This window comes from Anabrus simplex, chromosome 1 (assembly GCF_040414725.1).
Source record: "Anabrus simplex isolate iqAnaSimp1 chromosome 1, ASM4041472v1, whole genome shotgun sequence".
NCBI classification, from domain to species: Eukaryota; Metazoa; Arthropoda; class Insecta; order Orthoptera; family Tettigoniidae; genus Anabrus; species Anabrus simplex.
The window spans coordinates 966739445-966752043 of record NC_090265.1 but is presented as its reverse complement, the minus strand read 5'-3'; the positions used below and the strand labels follow the sequence as shown (position 1 = coordinate 966752043).

Here is a 12599-nt window from a genome sequence, read left to right as displayed (position 1 = left end):
TAGGACAAGGGAAATAGGTTTTTATTTCATCATCAAAGTTGATGTAGTTTGCTCTCACAGGAGCATATTGTAATAAACTAAACTGGACAGGTCACATCAGTAAAATAGGTATAAAAGCAAGCAAGAGGCTCGGTCTTATGAAGAGACTTATACGAGCAGAGCTGCGCACTAAACACTCTGAACATCACCTACAACACCTTCGTTAAACCCTTCTTAAGGTGTGGAAGTGAAATAATAGTATTATTTATTTACTGCGATTCTGTTCAGAAATATGGAAGATCAAGAGAAAAAGTGTCAGCCCCCTATACATATAAAATGTTCCCTAGACCTATCTTAAGATGGGATATTATTTACAATGTATACATAGTTTTAAAAATGCTTAAATAGTACTGTGCAAGATATATACTTAATTTCTTACTGCTCATTCATTCTGACTATCGATAGCTAGCTAATCACGCATTCATTCAATCATTCCTGTGCTAGCATACTTCCTTTCACTTTACCAGTCTGTCGTTCATTCTTTTCTCATACTTCCTTTCACTTTTCCAATCTATCATTCATTTACCCACATTTCCACAGACACATGCAGCAGTTCCATCAAATGACATTTTTCTTTATATACATCTGAAATTTTGTAAGAGGCAAGTTCTTGACATCCGTTGACAGCAAGTTCCATAGCTTTGCGGAACACCAATAGAAACCCTTCTGAAAGGCAGAGGTACAGGCGAAAGGCGGACAAAGGGTAACTCCTTTGCCTCAATGAGCTGAGCTATAAACAAGTGATAGACGTTGGAAGGAATCAATTTCTATATAGGGAGAGAGGGATTTCCAGAGAAAGATCATGACAGGTAACCTTATCGGATAGGAGGGGGAGGGGCGGTTAATTAGGCATTTGGCGCGGCGTTGTGCTCTGCAGCTTGCTGCTCATGTTTTCCGCTGTTGTGGGATGCCAAGCAGGTAGACCATATGTCAGTAAAGGCTGGACCATGCAGAAGTAAGCTGATTTTTTTCCTCATGGACTGAACCCTCTTAAATACCTATAAAGGAACCCCAGGATTTTTGATGACTTGCACCTTGCCTCATCACATTGTATATTCCACTTTAAATTGTCACAGAGAGTTATGCCAAGTGTCAGCTAGAATATCTGGAAAGGATACAGAGCAATGCCCTGAAGCTAACATGTGGAGCAGTGAAGCCAACTCCCATTGTAATTCTCCAATTTCTGCAGAAAATTAACCATTTATTCTCAACATGCAATAGTAGGCAACAACTTCCTACATCAAAATCCAAGCATCAAAGGGCCAGATAGATCAGAGCACAAACCAAACTGCAAGTCCTCAAATCCCAACAAATTCCAGTTGATATAATTATGATAAAAAATCCTTTTAAAAAATTGTGCATCATGCCTGAAGCCGAAAATATTAGCTCACCATCAATTCATTGGACTTCCTCTCAAAACTAGTAAATCTATCACAAATAGAAGACTTTCAGAAAACATGTATACGCCTTGCATTTTTTTAAAAAAAAATTTGGGTATTGAAACAAATGCAGCAGGAACAGGAATTTACTTGAAGTTTTTCAGTCATTATGCTCATGTGAGTGTAAACTAAATGATCTTTGATGGTGAAACAGAAGCCATTTTCTACTAATACTCAAGTATATTCCCAATTTTGTCTTTGGACTATTAGCACTTTGGTTCAGAAGGGTTTGTACTTGGGCATCTTCTCTGTAGGGATCGTACACTGAGCACTGTTTATCAGTTCATAACTTGGGTGACCATTTAGTAGGCTATGGAGAGTCACTGTCCTTAATATTGCCAATCCATCTACCATCTCTGTAAATTTATTCCAGTTAGCTTTATTAAAATTCCACATTATCCGTTACCTAGGATGGTTGCCTAGTTGTACTTCATCTTAAAACAATAACCACCACCAGCAGAACTTGTAATCTTCAGATCAGTAGATTTATTTTGACATTCAGTGTCCAAATTATTCAATTATTTTCTCTTGCACTGTCTATTATGCTAGCTGATACAGTTACAAGGTCAGGATTTGTTGAACATCCGGAGTAGTGAATGAATGATTTTTAGTTCACTTGGATCATATGGCAGGGAGAAGTTACTGTATTAATGTTTATATAACATTTTACAATTTTATGGTAAGAAAATCCCAAAGTCCGTGAGGCAGCATTAAAATCTCCACAATTATAGAGAGGCTTGAGATTTCGAGGACATCCAGTTTTAAGTTCTAAAAGTTCCAGTACTTCAGTATGTCAAAAAAGATTTCAGCTGAGCTCTATATTGTAAGTATTATTTGTTATGGATTTTAACTGAAATTCTGACACTTCAATTTTTTTTTATTTTTTTTCCAGGATGTGAAAAAAAGTCCGTTTGCTGGGCTGGGAAGTTTCAAAATGGCTTCATCATCATCATCATCATCATCACCATCACCATTTAGTTTTTTGAACCATGTTAAGAATAGTAATACTTCATCATCAGTCTTGAAAAATAGCAGCAGTACCAATAATACTGATTCAGCCATCGAAAATGATGCAGGTACTAGCAATTTCAAAGCTGCCTCTGAAGTGGCCAGTGATAAGAGTAAAGATACTGGTTTAAACACTGAGGAAAAGTCTGGAGATTATTATAGCAAATTAAAAGCTCTGAATGAAAGTGTATCCGATTGGATTAGACTACATGTAAATAAGAATCCTTTTTGTATACTTACGCCCATTTTTAAAGACTATGAACATTATCTGGTAGAAATTGATAAAACTCAGAAAAGCAGCATTGAAACTACATTACCGGACAGTAAAAGTATATTTCCTACAGATTGTAATAAGAAACTATCCTCAGGAGTGAGTTCTAATTCAGTTTCATCAAAAACTAATGCAAATGAAACTAACAAAACAAACAGTATAGGATCCACCAGTAAAGTTGCTGACAAATCACCTATGTTTACATTTGGTAACTCACAAGATCAGAATAAGGACGGTCCTTCAAAGTTTAACTCAATTTTTGCCAAAGCTCACTCTCACCCAGAAACTGAAATATCTAAGAAACCATCTGAAAATTCTAGCCCAGCGAGTGGAAAAGATGGAAATCCTTTGATGGTAAATCCATTCGCCTCATCGCCGACCAGTAAACCATCATTTTTTGGAGCTAGTGCAAGTGCTCCAGTATCTGTTGGATTTTCATTTGGCAGGTAAGATATTTCTGACATTGCTTTAAAATTTAAGGGCTGTAGTCATAATTCTTCCCTAAAGCTCCCCCCAGTAATGAATTATGTTTGAGAACAAAGTAATGATAGAAGGGTAGTGAGATGCCATGGAGAGTGTTAATTTAACATAGCAATATTTCATGTCAGTCCATAATTATCAGCCGGCGTCAACAAATATTTTTTTGCTGCTTAGCAGACCCCTTGGGATTCTTTTAAGCCATATTAAAACAAAAAACATTTTGGTTGCCATTGCTTTAAAAAATATTTTCTTGTCCAATGTATTGGACACTGGGTCTGGGAGGTTGCAAGACCATGAAATCTTGGGTGAATAAAATGCAGGTTTAAAAATAGTTTTTATTGCAGAATTTGATTAATACAGTGTTAATATAAACTATATGTATAAATAAATCATAAAATAATTTAGACTGACTTTCTACTTCGAAAGAAACTCTCCCGAGAAACAAAATAATTTGGATTGACTTCACATTTTTACATATCTTCCTGGAAATTAAACCAGTTTTCGGTAGGTACCCTGTAAAAAAGTGGTAGCAGTATTTCTCATTGGAAAAATCAAATTATCATAAATCTTTCAATAAATTGTGTATTGCGATATTACCTAGCAACCATGCAGGCTGTGATGTGAAGTATTAATGGATGGCCATGACATACAGATCTACGTACGGACTGTGCTGCTCCCTTTATACAGATCCATTGCTTATTTCCTATAGCTATGTGTAGGCAAATCAATGCTTTTATTTTATTGGCATTGGTACTATTGAAATTTGTTTTACCAGACTGCAAGGCATAAATATTTGCGTAGTTTGCAAAATTTTCAAAATCGTCATCTGTGAGGTACTTGATGAAGAAATTGATAGGATTCCCTTCAAAACCTTGAACATCACTGAAATCATGTTGGAAACGAATGAAAGAAGAAGAGAAAGAACGAAGCCTGTATTGAATTTGTCTTTTTTTTTTCGTGAGATAATCCTACAGGTGGCCATGGTTTGTTACAGCTGTCCCACCAGTCCCTGACTGTGCAAGTAAACCAAAAGCTTCTTCCCCACCTTCTGTCATTAGTTGATCTGTCACAACACGCAGCACGTTCACATCCAATTATCATCTTGCCAGTCCTGTGAATCCCTTTTTGGTTTCATGTCTTCCATGACTGAAAGCTGGAATATCTTCAGAATTATCCTTTTCATCTGAAATATTCTTATTAGACAGATCTCCAGCTTCGAGCATATCTAGGAACTCCTTGGCATGAGTTTCATTCAGAACACTGATATTTTTTCTGCATCCTGGAATCAAAACAAAAATATCACATATGCACTAAAAATAACCTCACATTCTTAATGTTGAAGAGCAAAACCTAATTATTATACATTTTGGAAGAATTATTGTGTAATTTAAGCCTGTAAGACCTTGTAAAAAATTCACAAGTTGCAAACTCTCATCAGCATCCATGTCATGTACTTCAAAAGAAGTACAGTTGAACCTCCTTTCTGCGGACACCGTCGGTTCCGAGAAAAATTGTCTGTTACGAGAGGTGTCCGCTAAAACAAGTTTGTAAAAATAATCGAACCTGAAATATAAGCATATATATCTTTATTTTTATTATTCTAAGTCATTTCTGTATTAGTATTTCATAGAGAGTTATTATAAGTGATTTTACATCATTTACAAACATTACAGCTTCGTGAAGTAATCCATTGTTACTCATGTTTAACAGACAACTAAAATGATAGGCCTACGGTATTTCTGTCTTACTAGTAGTGCCTGTACTGTCCTTTCCTTCTCAAGTTGACTACCTGAGCTCGACCTTATCAGCGACAATCCGAGTTATGAATAGAATGATGCAAGAAGGAAAGAAAATCCCCAGGTAACTTGTGAGTCAACAGTCTCTGGCAGCATTTCTGGTAGTGATGGACAGAAAAACGCCCAACTGTTTAGAGAAAACAGTTTTCGGGTGGAAAACGAACGAACTGTTTTTAAAAGTTCCACCAAACAGTTTTTCCTTCAATAGAGTCCACAGTTTGTCTTTCACTGTTCGCTAGTGAGTAGACACTGATGTAACCTTGAACCTGCCCGCGCGTTCGGAGCTATTCGGCCTGAAATCGGCATTGCTCGGTACTTAACCACTCCCATTCCCTCGCTGTCAAATCGACTGTTTGTCACATATTTAGTTGGCAGTGAGCCAAGAGCTGTTTGGAAAAGCAGTTTTTAGCCGAACAGTTCTTCAACGTTTTCGCTTATTGCTGGTTGCGGGCTGATGTACCGGTGTTCTCAAACCAGTTTTAAAACGGAACGGTGTTAAGTTTGCCGAGTGCTGAGCTAGGCGAGTTGTTTTATAACATGTCAAAACGAAGCGAGGTGTGGAATTATTTCATGAAAAGTGACAATGATAAGGCGCTTTGCACTATCTGCAAGCAACTTATTTCTTACAAGTCAACTATTACAAATTTGAAAGGACATTTGCAAAGAAAACATATAGCAATATATACTGAGCTAGCGTGTCATAGTGTTAAGGACATACCTTCAATGGAAAAACGACCAAGTAGGCCTACAGTGGATAGAGAGGAACCTAGTATTAGCACTAGCAGGCCTGATAGCGAAGCTTCGACAGCTGATTCATGTGTTGCGCCTAAAAAACAAAGATTAATTAGGTCTTACGTCACTAAAAATGTTTCATCTGCCCAAAAGAAATTAATTGATCGTGACTTACTTGATTTATTTATTTTAGATTATCAGCCCTTTAGTATTGTTGAGGATAGAGGGTTTTCTAAACTTATGAAGTGGATCCCTGGCTATGAATTACCTGGTAGAAAGACTATTTCAAATGTGATGATTCCAGCACTCTATCATCAACAGTTTTCTTTAATAAGAGAGACAGTGACGAATGAAGCAGTGAGTGTGTGCATAACAACCGATTTGTGGACATCGTTAGTTGCAGAGAGTTACATTGCCATAACAGCGCATTACATTACGAAAGAGTTTTCCTTCAAGACGGTTTTATTGAAGTGTTCTAGTTTTTCTGGAAGCCATACGTCTGTTGCGTTGGCAAACGAAATTAAGTGCATACTATCCGATTGGAAGCTGCATGACAAAGTGAATTTTTCAATTTCTGATAACGCTAGTAATATAACAAACGCGTTTGAGGAAATTCTGAAGTGGGAACACTATGGCTGTTTTGCTCATAAATTAAATTTGATTGTCCAGGGTTCTCTTCAGGAAATGCAAGTCACCATTGAGAAAATCAAAAAAGTTGTCAGCTACTTCAGGAGAAGTTCACTAGCAAGCGAAAAACTACTGAAGTACCAGATATCAAGTGGACATACAGTGCCTAAACGCCTTTCCCAAGACGTCACGATGCGCTGGAATTCAACTTTTTATATGTTGCGTCGATTTGTAGAACTCGAAGAAGCTATCAGGGCCACTATTGCTCTGCTAGATAAACATCTGCCCATAATAACTGGCGAAGAGTGGCAAGCTTGTCGTCAACTTTGCAATGTGCTAGCTCCGTTTGAAGAAATGACTAATTCTCTGAGTGGAGAATCATATATGACTGGAAGTTCTGTGATTGTGGTCGTCAGGTGCCTAAAAGGTATTTGCGAAAAACTCGGGCAATCAACCGAGTTCACAGAAGGAGTGAGGGCCGTAATTGCTAGCCTTATTAAAGGGTTAGGAGAAAGGTTCAAGAACGTTGAACACAACAGCACCTTCGCCTTATGCACTTTATTAGATCCACGCTATAAAGACCACGTTTTTCAGGATCCTGCGGCACTAGATAACGTCAAAAAGAGGGTGCGTAATTTAGTAGTGGACCTAATAGAGAGAAACGCCCAGACCAGCGAGAAGCAAAATATTGACATTCCGTCCTCCTCACTTCCATCTACAACTGGTGCATTTCAGCCCTCTTGTCCAATAAGCGCTTGGAGCATTTTCAACGACATTATTGGAGATAAACGTCCTCAAACCAGTCCTCTGTCACGAGCCAACAAGGAACTGGATTTGTATTTGAAAGATGACATTTTACCTCGTGTAAATGAAGCAGGGGAATCTAATTGCCCCTTAGATTGGTGGAAAAATCACCAACATGTGTATCCCAATTTAGCACAAATATTCATAACAAAGTGTAACATAGTGGCCACTTCAGTGCCCTGTGAAAGACTTTTTTCCCGAACTGGACTGATTGTTAATGAAAGGAGAACAAGGCTGTCATCAAGAAAGGTAGAAATGTTGATGTTCCTCAATGTAAATACGAAGAGTTAGTGCTTGAGTATTTTTCATAACGGGTACCATGTGAACAGAATAATAAAGTGTAGCGTAGTGATCACATCAGTGCCATATTGAAGACCTACTTTCCCAAATTGGATTACTAATTAATGCAAAGCTCTCACAAAAAGAGGTTGAAACATTAATGTTCCTTAATGTAAATATGAATAATTAATTTTTAAATGTTTTCCTAATATTGTGCATCTTAAGAATACTCTCGTTTTTTTGTGTGTGTGTATTTATCTCACTTATCTATAACATTCTATTTTTTACAGTAGTTCTCGTTGAACAATAATCTTATAATGGTATATGATGAACATAGATACTGTATAATAATACTGCTATAGATACTTCACTAATAACAGACTGGTTAACTAAAACTCCGGATGTGTGGAACCGTATCTATGAGCAGACCGCCGCGATCACAAAACGCCAATAATGTCAGTTGATAGCCTAATGATAAATAAATGTCTTTACAGACTATATCCTTTGCTTAACAGTGGAGTCTTCACTCGTCTTATCGTTCTTCCCGTGTATCCTTCATACCGGTATTTCGTCAGCCTTCAGCTTGTGCTGTCTGCCTAGACATTACGAAACAAGTTAGACTGAAAGGTGGTGAAAAATCTCATTTCCTGTCCCGCAGCCCCCTTGTGCATGTGACTCACTCGTCCTTCACAGTCTCGTTATGAACGAATGACCTGTTGTATTCAAACTGTTTGGGAAAACAGTTGTTTTTAACAAACAAACAGTTCGTTGGCGTTTTCCTAAAACAGCAGAAATGACCATCACTAATTTCTGGGCAATTAGAATTCTCGGAATAGGCCCATACACTACTAGGCAGAACTGCATTCCTATGTGCCTTCTCTCCCCTTGTACTCGAATTAGTACAAACATTCAAAAGGGATTTCCTTACATTTGAAGAATGGTTTTAAAAAAAAGGACGAAATGTGATCCGGCGTAATAAGTTGTCCTGCAACGTGTAAAGTGTCCACTTAAGTCAAGTGGATGGGACAAATCGCGATGTCCGGAGTTCGAGATGTCCGTTTATACGAGGCCAATTTAACACTTATGTAAAATAAAATTGGTTCCGAGGAAAATTGTCCGTATAGGGAGGTGTCCGCTGAATAAGGGTGTCCGTTAGGGCAGGTTCGACTGTATTACCATTGTGACCTGATGTCCAAAATTTTGGACATTGAATTCCATCGCTTAGGCAGCTCAAGTAAACTTGTTTATTCAGTTATCATATTATAAAACTGATCCTTACGTTACTCTCTTCGACACACATAATTTTCTGAAGTCACATGAAGCAAGTTGCACAAGTAATTAATACAGAAATCTGACTTACCTGTTGGTCCTGGGAATGAGTCTGCCATCTTGCTTGTTTTGATGTTTACTTCATAACTGAAAGGTTAATTTTAATTCTAGTTTCAAGCCTTTCAAAGGACTAGCTGACAGATACATTTAATTGCAATAAAGGTACTTCATATTGTAAGTAAACATTTGTATGATTTCTGTTGTAGGAAAAGAAAACAGGTGTATTACATCACCAGTAGCAATGGATAACAGTTTCTTATTTATTAATTCTATTTTTTATTGATGAAAAATAGTTTCTGTGAAGTTATGAATCTTCTTACTGTGATCTCGCTAGTAAAATATCAGAGCATTATTACTAATTGCTATAGAGAAATAAGTTTTTGAGATCATTCATATTTGGCTTATCAGACATAAATTCTTGCTGCAACATAAGAAAATACAATCATTACTTTTCATTTCTTATTCTAGCTACTGTTGCCGGGCTGGGTTGCTCAGCCGGTAGAATGCTGGCATTCTGAGTTCAAATTGATGGGTTCAATCCCAGCTCAGTCCAGTGGTATTTGAATGTGCTTGAATATGTCAGCCTCGTGTCCTAGATTTACTGGCATGTTAAAGAACTCCTGCGGGACAACATTCCATTGTTATTATTCCTATTATGATTATTATTAACTAGCTACTGTCATCAAACAGATTTTCTGCTTGCATTTTAATTATCCTCTCAACAACAACAGATTCTTGTTGACATTATAGTGCAATATTCCTCAGAAAGAACATTGTAGATATGACACTTGAGTAAAATTGCAAAGCTACATTGTCAAATCGAATTGGGTGTTTTGATAGCTATTGCTTTCATGTGTTGGTTCACAACTCAAACCTGTTTTAATCTACATATTGTTTTGGTTAATAAATAATCATTCCCTGAAGCTAACTAAACGTGCAGTAATGCAAAACTTAACTATACCAGGTTGTGTGCCTGCCCCTTGTGATTTTTAATGCAACCTGCCGCACTTACTACAGTTCTGAAAACCATTGGTCCCTCTCCCTAATCCGAGGTAATATGACAAGAAGCATGGTCACAAGCTAGAAGACAGCAGGAATCATGGTCGCCACTATTAATTCATTACGGGTACCCTGGATGAACCCGTAAAACAAGCGCAGATGTGAAGAACATGTACTTTTCAAAAGAAGGTGCACACACACACACACACACACACACACCATAAACAGCTATTGTGTAGGCTCGGAACTGCCCACTGCATGCCAAGCCTCGCAATAGCTCGGCAAGGATTGGGTCAGATAATGGCCAGGGCTCGGGGGTACGGAGGTTCGAATTCTACGCTAGTAATTTTTTTGTCTTAACTGCCAATTGCCTAGGATGTGGTGATGTACCATACTTAATAGTTTCCAACGACTGCTTTGTTTATGAAGCCCTGAAAGGGCTACTGGTATCATAGTTGCGTGTGCCAAAAATGTGTAACATTAGTCATAAATGTGTACAAAACTTAAAGAAGAAAAAGAAGAGTAGAATATGCCTCCCAAAAGATGGATAGGGATTATATAGAAATTGGCCACACCGGATACTAGATGACGATAAGCATATCACCTCATTTCCAACAGGAACAATTCTTCCTGCAGGAAGAATATTGGGAACTCTGAATCTCTCAGTCCAAACCTTTCATTGAAAGCAATGACTGATTATTTTCAGAAAAACATATTTATTCTAAAGTAAAATTTTGGCTGTACCGAAATGTATTCCACAATAATATCCAGTTAAAGTTTGGTCAACCGAGATTAGGCCCATGCAAGTTCTGTGGTACGCTATGCGTGAAACAGCTTGCCGCTTAGACACCCAAGGAGGCAGAATAGATAGACTGAGTGAATTCCATCACAGCAAGGCTAAGAAAGGCTATACAGGCTATACTGCATTACCAAATGACACAATATGTGTTAAGAAAAATTGAATGTCATTGTACATGTACTGTATATTGATCTGCAACAGGTTATATTTTTGCAGTAGCGGCGACTAAGGGGGGGGGGGGGGCAGTTGCCCCTCCATTTTATGGAGAAAACGTTACATTTTTATTCCATTTTAGCTGGCTGAAACTAGGACTTACTGGAATTATTTTAAAAAGTTGTACGAACCCCGTTATCTTATCAGCTAGCTCTTTAGTTTATTTTCTTTAATTATTAGCGGAAATACGTACAAAATGTCGTTCGTCACGGCTAACTGATTTTCATAGCGCCTCATGAAGTAGTGAAGACGTTGCATGTGCTATGAAAAAGGGTAGCAGGGGTATGTCTTTTTGCCGAGATTAAGGACACTTGAGGTATGATTCATCGATTGTCGCACACATTCATCCTTCTGGCAGTCCATCAGATGTGTTGGACAGAACAACAACTGGCAGGTTGTGTCTGTACTGCTCTATTTGAATCAATTGGGCTATTTCATTACAGCTGAACAAAAATTCCTTGTATCAGGACATTCATTTCTACCGTGCGACAGGGACTTTGCCCTCTTGGAACGGAAACTTCCAGAATTCAGTGCAAATTCAAAGTAAAATATTGGAAATATTTGCCACTGTGAGACCGTCATATCCCTCTGAAGTGACAATGATGTACAATTAAGAGATGAAAGTATATGATTTTCCACCTGTTCAGTACAAATTCAAATGTGATATACATTGAAATGTCACATTTTATTCATAAATATTAGGGACCGGTTTTGGCATATTTATGCTATCATCAGCCTAAAGTTAGATAAACAAGGACACAAGTAAATTATATACATGTCAATACACAAATAAACTTTCTACCATATTGGCAATTCATAATAGCGTTGATATGTACAAAATTTTTGGAATGTATAAAAACTCTCATATATACCTCTTATAAAATTTACGATAAAGGTAAAATTGATCTATTTACAGTTCTGTGATATCTATTACCTAGTAATGTTTTCTGTTACAGTTGTGTGTAAAATAACAAAAGACGTCCTTTAAAATACTTCTGTCTGAACAGCTTATACACCTAATAAAATTTGGGGTATTGACATTCCTATAGTATTCAAATTTTTAGACGTTCTATCATGTGAGAATACTCATGTAAATAAAATTAGTAACAGTGTCCAATATTGTTATATTATAAAAGAGAACAGCTATTCGTTATTTAATGTTTGTTAAAAATAGTTCCTCATTGGAATACAGGCGGTAAGCCAAGTTAAATTGGTCGGCTTTAAGAATCAAATAAATCTTGCTTGAAATATAGCGGTAGCTTAGTTGTCAGGTTGCAAGATGGTTTTAAGTTTCTAAATCTCAGAAGTAAAAAGAACATGTGAGTGGCTGAGGCCGTAGTTTGACGAGTATGAGTTCACAAGACACTATGTCATCAGGTGGTCAAATGCAATTCTAGAGGGATCTTGATTCAAAACGGACCTCATGCACCACATAACCAGCAGAAGGCTAAGAGCCTTGAATCAAGATCCCTCTAGAATTGCATTTGACCACCTGATGACATAGTGTCTTGTGAACTCATACTCGTCAAACTACGGCCTCAGCCACTCACGCCACTCACATGTTCTTTTTACTTCTGAGATTTAGAAACTTAAAACCATCTTGCAACCTGACAACTAAGCTACCGCTATATTTCAAGCAAGATCTAATGATATACTAATTGCTTAATGTTATCCCCTCTTTTTGGCATTATACTGGGTGTTTTATTTTTTAAAAAGAGAGAGAGAGAGAGTGTGTGTTAGATTTTTAGATCTAAAGAAATGTGGCCACCTTGAACATGATCAAT

General features: G+C 37.4%; 1 protein-coding gene across 1 annotated transcript in view; it reads left to right on the top strand.

The window, feature by feature from the left end:
* Positions 1-12599, top strand: part of Nup50 (nuclear pore complex protein Nup50) — a 69902-nt gene that overhangs the window by 19400 nt on the left and 37903 nt on the right. The window contains exon 3 of the mRNA XM_067136791.2: positions 2371-3203. Within this exon, the coding sequence (XP_066992892.2) occupies positions 2371-3203 (833 nt within the window). The remainder of the gene's footprint in view (positions 1-2370; positions 3204-12599) is intronic.